This window comes from Dermacentor silvarum, chromosome 4 (assembly GCF_013339745.2).
Source record: "Dermacentor silvarum isolate Dsil-2018 chromosome 4, BIME_Dsil_1.4, whole genome shotgun sequence".
NCBI lineage: Eukaryota > Metazoa > Arthropoda > Arachnida > Ixodida > Ixodidae > Dermacentor > Dermacentor silvarum.
In genome coordinates, this window is record NC_051157.2 from 112,017,658 (window position 1) to 112,034,047 (window position 16,390).

Genomic DNA, 16,390 nt, shown 5'->3' on the forward strand with positions numbered 1-16,390 from the left:
CGTTGAGAAAGAAACTGCGTTTTGGGGAAGTGTTCACGAGACGGGAATTGAATTTCCGTAAGAGGGGATGCATGCTGGGAAACACCGAACACGAGAGAAAAAAAAGAAAACGTGACGCCTACGTAAGTGATAGCTTTTGTTGGTCTATTTATTGCGATATCGCAAAACGTTGGCAACAAGTATGTCGCCGGCCTCTCCACAACATTAATTGTTGAACGAATGAAAAGACTACTACACGAGATGAAATTAGTCTTTAAGGTAATTAAAGCAGTTTGCTATCATATACGAAGCAGACATGCGCAAAAAAAGAAAGAATAAAGGAACAAAAAAGAGAAATACACAATTATATAGCACTTGCCGCATGCTCTGCGATAGGGAAGCGGAGGAAAGAGACTTATAACGTAGAAGGAGAAATCACTTTTCAAAAAGGAAACAAAGCATAAATGTGCGAATACACATTTAGAAGAGAGAGAAAAAAAAAGAAACATGACATGAAGAATAAATCTTAATGGGCAGCTTTGTCAGTAGACCTGACACAATGTTCTGCAGGCTCTGAGCAAGACGGCTATAATAGGGATATAAGACGTCTTCAGTGGCTGTCTGGAAGCGATAGTGCCGAGTATGTAAGGCGCACATTCGCGATATCCGTGCAACGCACCTGTATCCCATCTCCTGGCAAATTTGGTGCCCGTGGTCGAGCGTCGCGTTGTCCGCGCACATGAGCGTCCACGAGCCCAGGTCGCCGTCGAACGCCTGCGCCAATCCATTGTTGTCCACTTGTACTGAAATGACAAACAAGCGCTCAGTTACGCACAGCGAGCGTTCCGGCCGCCCGTCGTAATCATGGCGACGAACGTGATAGTAAGGTTTCATTCGAGTTTGCTCGAATCTAACATCACCGATAAATTCCTGCTCAATAAATTCATAGGTACTTTATTCATATCAGATCTTCATTGCTCTTCATCCTTTCTACCCTTTTCCCGTGTGCAAAGTAGCCAACCGGACACTCTGGTCAACGTCTCTGCCTTTCATCTCTTATTTTCTCTCTTTCTATCTCTAGTCATTGCTCTTTCAGCACGGCCGCTACGCTCATTTGTCACCTGACTGCTCCTCTACAGAAAACTGAAATCAGGATATCATGATTGAGGTTCGATATGCGGCGTCTGCTCGAGCAGCGCGTCGTCTGCTCGAGCAGACGGCGCGCTGCGCTTGCGGCTGATAGGTAGCCGCTGCTCGCCGCATCGGAGTCAATCGAATTGTCGGCAGAAGTATAAAGGGACGTTCCTCCAACCAAATAGAGTCGTTTTAAGCAGGCGAACGACATATACGCATCGAAATAAAGCACCTCTGCCGCACGCGCCCATAGAAGCGCCAGCAAAGCAAGCGAAAAGTGGCCCCCGGAACAGGTGCTGCCCCTTGCGGCAGCGGCGTGCGTAAAGTCACACTAAGTGGCCGCGCCTCGCGCCGCCGTCGGATCACCTGCCTTCTTACACCGTGCTCTTAACGTATATGCGAAGACACGATGTCTCCATGGTGAGTCTGTAGTCTGTGCAACTCCGGTAGCAAAATAAAGAGTAACCTTGTTCATCCCAGAGATGCGCATCTATCTATCTATCTATCTATCTATCTATCTATCTATCTATCTATCTATCTATCTATCTATCTATCTATCTATCTATCTATCTATCTATCTATCTATCTATCTATCTATCTATCTATCTATCTATCTATCTATCTATCTATCTATCTATCTATCTATCTATCTATCTATCTATCTATCTATCTATCTATCTATCTATCTATCTATCTATCAGTCAATCAATCAATCAACACCGCGCTTACCGTTGTTATAGCGGCGTTCTAGGTTTCACACAGAAATACTTCCAACATACAAGTTCATTACAAGTTCACTCATGTAAGTTCACCCAAGTTCATTACAAGTTGACTCTTCATTCCAGTACAAGTTCACCCATGTAATGAAGAGAGCCATGAAGTTGGCTTTCCCACAAAAAGCCTCTTAGCGGGGAGAAGCCAGCCTTGACAACCAATTTTTCGAATAAGGCTCAAGGCAGCCTGTTAGGTTTGACTAAAACGGTAGATTGCGGTTCTGGAAGAATATCACACGTTATTCTGTTCCAACAAGCAACTTATTCACTTAGAAAACCACAGCTCAATGCAGTGAGTAACATGATGTCGTCGGACTTGATCTCCGTTATTGTCAATGCACGCATGAGTATTTGGTACACGCTATTCAGTACGTAGTTGGCACCGAATTATTACATATGTTACACGTGACGTTAGAATTCAGTAAGGTACCGTTTTATAGCAAATGAAAGCGTCATTTTGTAACTGCTAACCCCAGGCAAGAAAAAATGACATTATTATTATTTTCAGTACAAAAAAAAAAAAAACGCGAAAGGTTGAGCTCAAAGGAAAAATAATGAGAACTCAGAAGCACTGAGGAGAAGGGAAACAAAGAGGCTCGATATTTTGTTAATCGCAACCATATAAAGCCGGCATGGAATGTCTGCCGGCTTTATATGGTCAAGAAGCAAGGAATTCAACAGGACCTAATTGATAAAGTTACAAGATTTACCGCATTCATGCGTTGAACTCGGTTTAAGGACATCTCTGCGCTCTAGAAATCCACTACGTGTGGCGTTGCAGGTAGTGTTTACAACTAAAACTAATGGGGAAGTACGAGAAGTGTTCGTACAGTTTCTCATATCGTATTACAGTCCGGCTATCCTTCAGCGACACATTTCACGTTTGCTGAAAAGTCAGATTTCATGCCCTCAGTGCCGACTAACTCTGACGCAATGTTGGTTGTACGCTCCTCACGCATTGCGATATAACTTGACCGCTGTTTTCCTCTCGGTTACCCCGCAACATGCGAGGAGAAATACGTGGGCGATAGCACGCCACAAGAGTGAATCCTAGAAACTTATTCCGGCCAGAAAACAAAAGAAATGTTTATCGCTTGAGAACAAAAATTGCTTTTTTGTTATCAAGAAAGAACAGAGATAAAGAGACTGTTATCGTTTTTCTATTTCAGTCTGAGAGAAAATGGAGGTAAAGGGAGAACACTGAGTCCTGCCCTGACCCTTTAGAATATGTGTCGAGTTGGTTTTCCCGCACTGCGCAGTTGCACAAAATGTGGCGGCTGGGACATCGTCGGAATGGTGAATACTGGGAAGCTCCTCCATCTCTCTCCCTCCTCTCTATCTATCCCCTTACTCTTTCACTTCGTGCAGGGTAGCTAACCAGAACTACATCTAGTTCATCTCCCTGCCTTTACTTCACTGCTTGTGTACCCGTGCATACTGTGAACTTCTGTCCTTCTCACCTTACAGTCCCCCTTCCCCCCCTTCCTCAGTGTAAAGCAGCCAACCGGGCTGAGCCTGTTTAACATTTTTCTTATCATCTCTCCCTCCCTGCTTTCTACAAATCTTATCTCTCTCACTCACTTAGGGCAGGTGCTGCCTTGTTATTCAAATCTTAACGTGTTCAATATGATGGGAGCGAATGCACAAAAGCAGGAACAACGCAATAACAGCATTCAACATTGTTTTCGCATTGCACCGGCCGCCATATTTTGGGCCACGCGCATTGATAGAAAGGCAGCAAGCACATTGCAAAGTCTAAAAAATGCTTTCGTAGAAATAGACGCTCACTCACCGCAGCCACGCTCGTCGCTTCCATCAACACAATCAGCGATGCCGTTGCAGCGAACCGAGCCCGTTGCAGACGATACGCAGAATCCGTTCATGCACTGAAACTGGTTCTCACCGCAGGCTGGAAAGAAAAAAAAATGCGATGGTTTTTGAATGGACACGTTGTTTGTACGATGCACCAGAGAGCGAACCCCCCCCCCACCTCTCCTCTAGTCGCGAGCAGCTATAGATTTGCTTTACTTTTTTTTTTATTCAGCTCGCGCAAAATCACATCGCAGAGCGTGTGCAGTCACGTTTTGTCTTTTTTCTTTAGTCCAAAGTTCAAAGGAAGTTCATCACGAATTTGCTTATTTACTTGCCTCTCGTTTATATTGCTCAGCTTACGACGCACGTCTTCTTTATCTCACTTCTTTATCCCAAGCATACAGACACGTCAGCGAAGTCTCAACGTGCACCCGCTGTTTTTCTCCGCCGAATAACTTTTTCTTATTTTTCTCCGGAAGCGATTAGATGTCGCGATCCGCACGGCACTACAATTTTCGCTTCATCGACTCTCTCCAACATTACCCGGCGTGCGTCGGCCTTTGGTTGCGCGCGATCGTGACGCACGTGATATACAAGCTCCGGACGAAGCTGTTTTTCCTAACGACCGGATCATCAACAAGCTCGTAAAGTTAGCGCGTGTTCGCGAGGCACTAGCCCGCATATCGCCAGCCAGATCGGCATATAGCTCGCCTGGTCAGTGCGATGTTTCCACAGGTCTCTTTATTTGCTGACCATCGTTTGCTGACGCTGCAGCTAATCGGCTGCTGATTGCCGTCAAAGGCTGGCAGGCGCGGAGTTTGGTTGCTGGCGCGGCTGCAAGAACGTCTGAGAGCGAAGTTTGTTAAGGAAATCGCGGCGAGCGGGAGTCTGCGCTTCTCATGAACCCGCACAGCCCCAAGGCCTTTATAAGCGGATGCACGAGCGGTGCGATACCAAAGTTGTCGATGCGCAGCTTGTAGTTAAATCGCTTCGACAACAGCAGCTAACAAGGCGAGCATATGAAGGAGCTGTCTCGATCGCGGGCGGGGATGTGAAAGCCACGGAACTCTGTACCGTGGATCACCAGACAGTCCTTTAGCGCTACAAGGGCCTCGTCGCAGAGGTGAAAAGGTGTTGCTTTTGAAAGGGAAGCTCTCGGTCTTGTGAAAGGAATGCGGCTGCAAAGGGCCGCTTTCACTACGGCGCAGATCCGGAGATGTGAAGTTCGAAAGAGCTAAACGTTGCGCCGCGTACATCATGCGGACATTTGTCACATGACCACACCAGTGCTGCGCATGGCGATCGTGCCAAGCTGAGCCAAACTATAGGTTACAGCGGAAGCTGTGCGGCCACTTAGTGGCATTACATGAACAGGGAAAGTAGTCACAAATAGGTTTTAAAGTATATGGCATTGAAATGTGTATGGTAGAATGGCAATGCAAGCAATAAGATTAGAACTGTCGAAGTGGTGGAGAAAAATGATGTACTGGGGGAGCTGCAAGACAATCGTGACGTCAGATTTACTGTCACTGGCAAACACCTCTAACGAACGATAAAGCTTTGTCAATTCTGCCGCTAAACACCTAAATGTTCGACGTCCTTAAACCTACTTACTATGACGCTTTTTTAACAGAGCTAGATGGCCCAAACTTCGGTACCAACGTAATCGTTTTTTTTTTTCACTTACGCTTTACGAAGCTCGACGCCGCCATAATAACGCAAAGCTCTTACGCTAGAACTGTTCGTAAGAGTAAATGCTGGCTACTCGTGGCTGCTGGACATATCATTAGCGAAGACGGCTAGCCAGCGCAAATAAAGCACTTACGAACAAAAATCTTTGTGAATTCGGCACGTAAATTGCTACTAATTGTCATATAGGTATATATCGCGTCTTTTATGGTAACTATAACGTATTCGTAGCAGTACCTTTAATGGTAACTGTATTACTAAACACAAAAGGCCGAAAGTTAGGTGCCACGAGGTGCCCTTTATTTCTTTATACGCCATGTTGTTTGCACTATCTCGGCAAATATTCCCTGCACGCCTGTGCAAGGAACGGCAGAGGCTGTACTCACTGCAGTTGACCTCGTCCTCTCCGTCTTTGCAGTCTTCGTGGCCGTCGCACCTCAAAGCGGACGAAATGCAGAGCTTGTCTCCACAGTAGAACTTGTTCGATTGCTCGCACAGAGTCTTGTCCACTGGAAGATATCAATATAAGCTCGCCTTTGTACTTGGTGACAGGTGCATAGGAAATCGTTCTACGGGACTCATTGTTCCAGTAAGCACGTGGCTCAACGACTCCCGTGGAGTGAGTCTCCATGGTGTACGTGTTAATCAGAATAATTTACGGGTTAATATCCCCCAACATTTTCTGCCCCAAGCTTATTTACTGGGATACATCTGTTGAGCAACCGGTAAAGCTCGCCGGTAACCAGCACCAATTTCGCTGGCTACACGTTAGATTACCTTCAACATTTAATATGTTCAAGTGCTGGAACAGTTAACATCGCAAGAATGCGTGTGTGCTTCGAAAGGTGATGAATGCTAGGAAAGGCAGCGCTAATTTGGGTCAGAAATATATCTGTGTTGACATCTCTGCGCCACACTTGTAGCGCATGCGTGCACATTGTCACGGCTTTGCCGTCGGAGTTGACAGTCATTGACAGTCATGGACAGTCATTGGCAGTCACTGACAGTCACTGACGGTCATTTACAGTCATCGAGACCAGCCGTCCTGAAGAATACCCGCGTTGCTGATATAGAGGATAGCGGTACAAGAGTAGTAAAGCAGGAACCTTCTTCATTGGATTATCCATTAAACAGGGATGCACGTGAATGCATTAGTGGCGTTCTCTTCTCTCTCTCTTCTTTATCTTCTTTTCTTTCTTTTTTTCTTTTCTCTAGATCGCGCGTTTCATCTCGGCCGCGGCGGCATCAATTTGTTGGGGGCGAAATACAAGACCGCTCGTGTACTCCTATTTAGATGCGCATTAAAGAACCCCTTGGGGTCAAAATCAATCCAGAGTCCCCACTATGGCGTGCCTCATTGTAAGATCGTGTCTTTGGCACGTAAAACACCAGAATTTAATTGAAAAATTCGGCAGAGAGATTTCAGACTGCTTACGCGTAGGAATGCTAAAGCATTGTACCGTTTGTAGACCTCGGAACGTCATGAACGAGCTCGTTTTATACACTAATGACGTGGCGCCACCTCCTCCCCATTGTCTGAGCCATCACGTGCCCATTGACGCACACACTAGGCCACACCTTCAGTCAGTCACATTGGCTGCGACGTGACGTGTGCAATCACGCACGCACTAGGCACACTTTCAGTCAATGAGAACCGTGAAGCTGCCGTGGCGGCCCGGATTCGATTCCCCACCCAGACCGAAATGTACCGAATTTTCTTTTCAAAGCCATTAATTTACTTTGTTTACAGGAACCTCCCTGAGAAATGTGACGTCAATCCCAGCATATTTTGACGCGTGTTAAATCATTGCGACGTCGCCCATTTTTCGTACCAAATTTCAGTCACCCCGACGGATTTTCGCGTAATATGGCATATAACGCTTTCCCATTGAACATTTTAGACGCTGACGCAGTTTGCAGCTATAAATTACCACCGCGCCCGGTCGTACTGGTTGAATTTCATAGGTAAACGTATAGTTATCACGAACAATACAGGTTGAAAAGAGAAAAAATAAAATGCACCGCCGTGCCTGTCTAGCCTTCACCCCTGGGCTGTTCGCGTTGGCTCTGTTACGCTTTCGATAACGCCCGCACCCGCTTTGCTGTGGACTGAGAAGTACAACCGTTTATGGACTCCGTGCGCACGTTTATACGTGCGCGCAAGACTATAGTGCTGTTTCACTCCTCATCTTCCTTTCTTTTCGATCATTTATCCCGTTCCTTCAGGGCAGGGTAGCAAACCGGACCTGAGTCTGGTCAGCTTCCCCGTCTTTCCTTTCTCCTCTCTCTCCCATAGCTACCAAGGGTTGCTTTTACTTCAGTATGGGACCTGGCAACGCTGCTATCCCGTCTTCTTTCGTCACCCTCTCGGCCGCGGCGGTGCAAAACACCCGGGAGTGCCCGGATTAGAAAGCACAAAGGAAAGCGGCGGAGAGTGAGAGAGAGAGAGACGGACGGACAGACACGCGCGAGGACAAACTTACCACATCCGCTTTCGTCGCTGCGGTCTCTGCAGTTGTAGATGCCGTCGCACAGGCTGAGCGGCTTGATGCAGGCGCTGCTGTCGGGACACATCACTTCGAGGTCGCTGCACGTGGAGTTGACTATGTCTGCAACGCAAAATAGAGAGACACGCGTTGGTCACAGCTCGAGCTACTCGGCAATGATTGACGCTCTCGCGCGTGACCAACGGCAAAGCGAGGTCGTATCAATCGGAGAGACGGACGATCGATTTGGCCTCCGCGTTCTCTGGTCTGATAAAACTCTTGACCAGTCGAGACTGCTGGGCGGCTGCGCGGGAACAGCGCGTTTCCTTGGTTCGAATTGGTCGTCGCTAGACGACGTATATGGGACTTGGGTCTGAAGTTCCAAATAAACGCAATGGCGCATGGTCAGCCGCATCGCCTTACGTCATTTTGGTGCGCCGAGAATGATAGACACCCGTTCACCACGCGACAACACGAGTATGACAACGGGTTTGCTCGTTCAAGGGATATACACAGCCACGCCGCGACAGACACTCCGAAGGTACAGCCTAGAAGTTTTGGGAAACATTTAAATGTCATCATACACGAGTCTAAATTCCGCTTGTTAAGGCAGTAACCGAAATGCACTGTTCCTTTCTACGCACAAGAAAGGTGACCGACGATTTGTGCATTCAAGAAGCTTCCGCCCCCACGCCGATAAATACGTTTCTGACCCGCCGCTTGAGCAATTCTAGAAGCGACTCTATACGGGAAGCATCTATTCGGCGCAGTTGCGACATCATTCTCCTTCGGGGCCACCTCATCGTGAATGCACGGAAACTTAGAATGCATTTAAGCATGGGTACGTAATTCGTACTTGATATACTTAAAAAAAATAAACTGGATTGTATTAAAAGAAACGCATAAGAAAACCTGCGCGCGAGTGACATGCCGCCACTTGCGATATTCCGGATGGGCACGACGTCCCTTCCAGGAGGCATTTGACAGCCTGCATATCTTTCTCACTCTGTATGCTGTCTCTACGTTTCCGTGTTTATTAATTGTAATAGAAATAAGCCGCCATGCTACTCACCGCAGTTGTGCTCGTCCTCGCCGTCCGGGCAGTCGCGGATGCCGTCGCACTTGGCCGACGCCATGACGCAAGAGGTGTCCTTGCACTGGAAGTTTACTCCGCAGGTGTCGGTGCCTTGAAGCCGGACGCAGTCGAAGCACCGAAAAAGAAGAAGAAAGGAGACACACGATACGCTAAAGGTCGCGTCGAGACAGCGCCGTCGTTTCGCTTCTCGCAGCGTGTAAGTGACAGGGCTCGACATGGCGCGATCAAAGACGCGACGCGTCAATGGGCTCGTTGCGAACTGAATAAGGCGAGGCGAGGCGTCTGGACTCAGGCTACCGTTATACCAATTCTCAGTGGCCTCTGGCTGCTTGCACACGCTGCAGCGCTATACGACGTCAGGCAACGAAGGAGGTGCTTGCGAAATTGCTGAGGCGGGCACCCGCGCACAAGTTTATGAAAGGCATCAATCTCGATGTGACAGGAAGTAAACTATCGCGCAGAAGAAAAGGAACAATGGATGATGCACTGCTCAGGAAACGGATAACACTGTGGCAGTAAACTGCATGAGCTAAATAAACGCGAGAGGACCAGTGAGACTTCTTTACGTACGAGATAGAAAGGGATATATGATTATAAAACGTTAAAGAAACAAGTATTCATCGCATGTTAAAAACATCCATGTCTATCTCCACAGCGCGCAGAATGTACTGGCGGAATGCCTTTAGGCACTCACAATTCTGTTCGTCCAAGGCTCCAGGGCAGTCTTCAAACTGATCGCAGAGAAGGTTGGTCTTCAGACAAGTGTGGCTTCCGTCGGCGGGACAGTAAAATTCCTCTGAAAGAATAGCGACCAGTAGTAAACAAATTTGTTTTTGAAAACTGTAGTTCGGTAGACGTCCTTCGATATATAACGAGGGCGCAGGCTGCGAGAACTTGCATTCATTGTGTTGGACAAAATACAAAAAAGCAATAATTTTCGTCACTTTGGCTTGCAATCTTTTTCGTCTCCCGGCAGACCGTCGTAATTCTACATTTACGGCGCCGAAGTGGATATTACCTGAAACTCAAACTCACAGTTACGTTTCTAATCACATGTAACAACAAAGCCAGTTAATAATGCAAGAAGATATGACACGCGCTTGTTAACCCGATTCGAATTTAGGGTCAGTATTCACAAAGCTGTTCGTATGCACGAACCTTTCGTAAGAACAGCAACCTTTCCAATTAGGACACAGATAATTATGTTAGGCAAGGCATCCGACCAATTACAAGCAGTTCTTAACAAAGAAAAACTTTGTGAACGAAGTGCCAGAAGAGAAAATGGTTTAAGGCATATGGAGGCGAACGTGACTTACCGGAAGAACAGTGGGCCCTGAACATGTCTTCCGTAGAGTTTACCATGCTTTCATTGAAGAACTGAGTGGTCGTCATGCTAACTTCCGTCGTATTGTCGCTCTCGGTTACCATGCTTGCCCCGTCGTCACCTCCGAACGTGATGTTTGCAGTGTTCAGCAACGAGCCATCGGCCGTCATGTTCCACGAATCCATGGTGCTGTTCACCACATCTACGCCATCGTCGGACAGGGTGTTGTTGTTCATGAAGGTCAGGTTCCTGCCCATGGAGAATGTGCGGTTGCTCACATTCAAGTCGGGGTCCACTTCTTCCGTTGATGACCCATTGCCGAAACCTGGATACGTCAGCGTCGCGTTCATCGACTCTGTTTCGTTCATTACGCCAGCCATTGAGGTCGTCATGGAGACGTCCGTGACTGTCTCAACCTGAGAGAGCGTAGTGTTTGGAGAGTCCGTCACGTTGAATGGCAGGGTTTCGTTGACGAAGACCGGATCTGTCGAAGCTGTCGAAACGGTTGCGTTGAACTCGCCGATTTCGGTGCCGTTCATGGCATCACCGTCGATTTCCCTGTACACCGACGACATCGTCGTCGTTGTCTCCTCCGAAGTTTCGTTCCCAGTCGTCGCTAGCGTTGACTCCGTCGCGGTGTCTGCGACTGTTGCAGGCGCTAATGAGAACACCATGACGGATGGAACGGTGACTGAGGACATCGTGGTCTCTTCCGTGCTGTTCTCCGAAGAGACTGACGAAGTGAGTGTCGTTTCGTTCGTTGGAACGTTAGTCACCGCCGTTTCGTTTGACGGCATGGATACGGTAGTTAATGCCCCGACGTCTGTTGTCAGAGGGCCTCCTGTCATCATGCCAGAAGTAGTGGTTTCTTCAAACGTAACGGCAGTGGTAGCTTGTTCAGTTGTCTGCAACGTAGTTCCGGCGTCTGTCGCCATACTCGTCGTTGCATTGGTGCCGTCGCTACTTTCAGTCGCGAAGGCTGCAACCGTCGATTGCCTGACTTCACGAGTCATCAAACTTTCGACATCGGTCGCTAACTGTGGCTCAGTTGTCAAGGTCGTACTGGTCGTATGCTCGGTGGCCTGCGCGGTTGCAGGGCTCGTCGTCGTCACTGTGCCTTCAGTCGTTGGAAGCGTCGTGGCGTTGGTCGTTGCCATCTCGGTAGAACTAGGCTCGGGGACTGGTTCAGCGGTCGTGGTTGGAGGAGCAGTTGTTGCTAGCAGAATTAATGTGCCCGGAGGTATTTCAATCTTTGACGTCGTTGTCTCCTGTCCAGGAGTCGTCGGTGATTCCGTAACAGATGCGGGAGTCGTTGTCATGGCGTCCATTGGCGCTTGCGTTGTTGTCGTCAGAGGCAAGGGAAGTGCAGTCATTCGTGTCGTTGTTTCCGACAGTGTTGTGTCTTGAGGCGTGGCTGGTGCCATTTCCGCGGGTGTTGTCGTCCATTCCACTTTCGTCATTGGATGCTCTGAAGTGACTTCTGTGATGTCGCTTGTTGGCACAAGGGTTGTTATTCCAGTATTTTCATCTACAGTTGTTGCTACTGCTGCGGGAAAGAAGAAAAAAGAAACACCAATATCTCCTTGTTACGAACGTATGGCATCAAACGTCACTCGAACTATGTAGGTTATCAAGCGAAAGAGAAGCATACAGATTGGGATAGAATGGTATGGTAGCATTAGTAGTCTGTATGATTCGATGATTCTTGTGAAGGTTACTGTAACAATGACCTTCATTGCAAAGCAGATGCAAAAAGTGAAAGGGTAACCACGCTAGGCGAACGGTTAAGTGAACCGCCGGCTACATTTTATTACTATTAAAATTTTTCACTTCACTGCTGTCAAGAATGCGTGTTCCATGTGGTATACGTGGTGAATCCGCAAATGTGAAGAAGACAGCTGAAAACTGCAACATTCGCTCAGTCTAACTTAGTAAAGAGCTTAGTAAAGAATTAAGTTTAGAAAATCAAATACACTTAAAGCACACGCCATGGACACGTCCACAGATTTTCATACAAGTTTATCACGCGTTATTAACAAAAAAGAAAAAAATAGAAGAGAGAAAAAAAAGGAAATGACTATTCAAGCAGCGAGGCGGGCGCTTGTAGCTCTTTTTTGATATGATTGGACAACAGAAAAGAGCTCGCCAGTGGCGAGACACAGCGGTTCATCAACTCTACATTTATCAGTTTAATGACACGAGTAAAACAAAATAAAAGCGCTGGCATGAATTTTCGTAAAAAAAACATAAAGCAGGTGCGCAGCCGATCACACGTGCGGTCAGTGGCGCAATGGTGGATGACGCACAGCATGCACATATATGGCGAACTTTTGCAGTAGCGCGGGTGTAGAGCATATGACAAAAATGAAATTTCGGCTTATCTGCTCATGTTGGAATGGCTTGAAGAAGTAAAGTTGAGTGCTTCGGCCTAACACTTATAGCTGAGATATGAACGACAGTGAGCGACCTGAGTTAGAACGCTTGATGAAGATCTGACGCTGATAATATTAGGTCACATACGCGTGTATACCTCCAATCGCAAAAATTCTCGAGGACCGTGATTACAGAAAAAAAAATCGTACAAGTTTTGTTGCAGCCAATACATCCTCTCTCGATTCGAAGAGTGCAGTAGGTATTTTCTGGATGAGTAACTTTTATTACCGAAGGTGCGGGATGAATGGTGGGGTAACAAGAAAGTTTAACTTTCACGCAACGTCTATATATGCTCTGAAATCCTTTCGCAGACGGCTACCTGGAGGCAGCGTTCAAGCATTCAAAAGTAACAAACATTACGCCAGTTTCCAAGCATAATATTTATATTTAGTTGTCTCTTGTTCGAAGAAATAAGGATTACTGACGTTCTCTGCACTTCATGTTTGTATTCGTACATCTAAATGGGTAAATAAACTGCGTTCGGTTCATTGAGACTGCCAATTATGAAGCGGCCTTCGCTTTAAAAGCCTACGAAATTATCCCTCTCATTCCTAGTTGCAAGATAACTTTGAAAAAAAAGAACTGTCGTTAATTTTAATAAGCAATCCGTTTCATCAGCGCCCACCTCTGTGCGCTCATGGCGCATTGACGACGTGGGAGCTACCGCAGTCAAGGGCGTTTCGGTTTACGTCAATGAAATCCACTTGACCCTCCCAGCGCGAGCTATCTGGAAAGCTTATGAGTGTTCTCTATGAGAGAGAAATTTTTGCTACGAATCACACAGCTTCTGCTTTAGCTGGAAGACACTGCGGTGGCGATATTAATCGGAACACCGCATAAAAAAGGAGGGGGGTAAAAGGCTTCTCTTCAAACATGGCGGTCGAGTAAAGCCTAAGTCACGCGCTTAACCCCTGCTCCTCGACATATCGTTGACCTCTCGGAAGCACCGCTTGATCGGCATTTCCCTCTTCTGATTCTTAGACAAAAAAAAAGAACAAAATAGAAGCGAGGGTTTTGATAATGAACGAAGCAAAGCAAGCATCGATAACGCACATGGCTCAGGTAAACTTCGCTCAAGCAATGGCGACAGCGTGATTTGGCCGGAATCATGCGGGTGACAGAATGGTGGCTTGCGTGCGAGCAAACGCAGAAAGGGCAGATAGGGAGAGAGGTGCGAATGATGTGGCAAAGCGGTGTGCGATGGGCAGGACGATCGTGCTTCTTCGCTTCCTCACCGGGTGCTTCTGGCTGCGCGCACGCGGTCTCATTCAGCCTACTCGTGCCGGGCAGGCAGATGCAGGTTTTGGTGCCACTCAGGTAGTCCCACTCGCATACGCTGCCGAGGCAACCCCCGTTGGCCACCTTGCACCAGTTCGTCACGTCTGCGCACCAGACACCAACCTCAGGCTCACCGCGCACGCGCTGCTTCTTTCACTCCCGAGTATATACACGCCCCAATCTGTTTGGTCCGACAACCACCACCACCAGCACCAGAGCCATCACCATCACGTGCCACGATCACGAAACGCCCGTCACCATACCATCACCAACCACCGCTTTCGTAACAGCCGTCCACGCGCGGATCAGGAGTCTCAAACACGCGCTGCAGTGGAAATTCTTGCATGCGGCCGCCCTGGTCCTTGCGAGTATACTAAACCCTTCCTCAATTCCGTAAATTACCTGAGGACGGCGACCCTACCCACAAACTATGAACACTGCAGACCCACCGTGACAAATGCCCTAGAAATTTGTCCCGGCTCTCGACACGAGTTTGAGACCCCTGACGTAGAGCGTGCGAGTGTTTGTGAGTCAAACAGAAGGCGGGTGTCGTGATACGATGGGTTTTGTTGTGAGGTGTCGCAGTAGTGTCGTAAGCCAAAAACGCGAGGCCAAGAAAACAAGCGTCCCCATGCGAGGCGAGGTGTGTTTTCCAACCCCTCCCCCCATCGAACTTAATAGCTAAAACGCGTTGAGTACACCTTCCAACCTCTTACGGCGAGCGTAGTATTTCATAACAGAGCCATCGCAGTGTGTGCCCGCGGGCACTGAGCAAATTGAGTCTTGGTGCATGACGCGCTCCATCGCTGCCATTGACTAAATGCCAGCAGGTGCGGCTGGAAGTTCATGATATAAAGAGAAAGGTTTTTGTCAGCTATGCTGCATGCTGCTGCTCGCCCGTTACTCCATCATTTACGCTCATACCTAAGCGTGAAATCTCCTTCGTATGTACAGACTATGTGAAGATAAACCTCCTGACTTATCGTTATTTAATGCAGAAGAGCTTGCTTTATTGCCAGGATCTCCAGCCAACTTCCATTGAGAAACTGTCACGTAATTATGTCAGACCGACACACATTGAATAAGGAAGAAACATAAAAAAAAAACATTTTAAGAAACGAAGACAGACGTGCTTTTCCGGCGACGCAGCAATAGTTTTGTATTTGCCGCTGTGCAACTGAAAACGTTTCACCCAGAGCGTACTCTTTGTTTAAATATTTTCCTGTGCAGTACTTATTCCTGCCGCGCTTCCTCTTAAATCCTTTCTCTGCTATTTTTGACTCTTAAGCCTTTATTTTGGCTTCATTTCCTTTGTCACCGACCTCATTCGGATTTTGCGTCTAAACTTCCGTTACTAGCTGTTGCACATTTGAATCGTTGTGCTCCTAGTAAATCGATACATTAAAAATTACCAGAAGGGTGTCCTTAACATTCTCGCCGAGGGCGTAGTGCTTAGATCTTCTGAAAACAATATGTCCACATATTCCTTCTGTCACATTTTATTTTTCGTATTATTATTATTTATAAAATCATAAGCAATGAGGCACACTGGCCTTAAACTGCAGCAGTAAAATAAACAATGACAGTGCATCGGTGAATGCACCAACACGAACTTCCACGATGCAGCCCTACAACTTCTTGCCCAATTCCCACGCAGCAGGAAGCTTTAAGTGCGCCTTTGCGTGATAATAACACGTGAATATAAACCGTAATTTCCTGTAACACATAAGAACTATTATGCGCATTGCAAAAGAACATATAACAATATTCAGTCGTTATAGCGTAGGAGTGTGCGGGATTGTACGTAAAAGCTCGTTATAACGAAGTTGATAGGCCAGAATTACTTCGTTATACCCATTACTTCGGTATATTCATTACTGCATGCACTGTACTATGAATTCCTAGGGGTATTTCAAGAAGAATTTCACCTATTTCATTATATATATTATTTCGTTACATCCAGTTTCGTTATAACGAGGTTTGACTCTATTTTAGGCAGTTTACAAGAAACTAGAAGAAACAAGGACGTCAATATCGGATGTTTGTCGTCAGTTCCTATATGTAAAACAGACTATACCTTATCCTAACACTGTTTCCAGCAACACGGTTCCAGGTGGTGGGAAAATTAGAACCTTGGAAGGTATTCTAATCACTGCTTATTGCCTCACACTAAATACACAAGATCCTTGCTTACAATTCTTCGTTCTAAATAAAGTGACTACTACCTCGAAGTCGTACCATAACAGGATGAATGAAGCGTAGTATACCCTAATACCAACCATGACAGTGCTGTCCACATTCCGAGTAGCACTTAAAAAGCAGCTTGGGGGCTCATTAGTCAGCCAACAGATCGCTTGACCACGCCTTCAACATCGCACATGCCTTT

The 16,390-nt window shown here is 47.0% G+C and overlaps 1 protein-coding gene across 5 annotated transcripts in view; it reads right to left on the bottom strand.

Moving 5' to 3' along the window:
- LOC119450503 (uncharacterized) overlaps positions 1–16,390 on the bottom strand; it is a 228,589-nt gene that overhangs the window by 20,537 nt on the left and 191,662 nt on the right. For 2 of the 5 annotated variants that reach the window (XM_037713978.2, XM_037713980.2), the window contains exons 8-15: positions 13,962–14,108; positions 10,286–11,839; positions 9,664–9,765; positions 8,946–9,059; positions 7,871–7,996; positions 5,774–5,896; positions 3,679–3,795; positions 659–782 (exon numbers count right to left, since the gene is read on the bottom strand). In XM_037713978.2, the coding sequence (XP_037569906.1) occupies positions 659–782; positions 3,679–3,795; positions 5,774–5,896; positions 7,871–7,996; positions 8,946–9,059; positions 9,664–9,765; positions 10,286–11,839; positions 13,962–14,108 (2,407 nt within the window). The remainder of the gene's footprint in view (positions 1–658; positions 783–3,678; positions 3,796–5,773; positions 5,897–7,870; positions 7,997–8,945; positions 9,060–9,663; positions 9,766–10,285; positions 11,840–13,961; positions 14,109–16,390) is intronic. The other 3 variants (XM_037713979.2, XM_049665925.1, XM_037713981.2) reach the window with 3 other exon arrangements.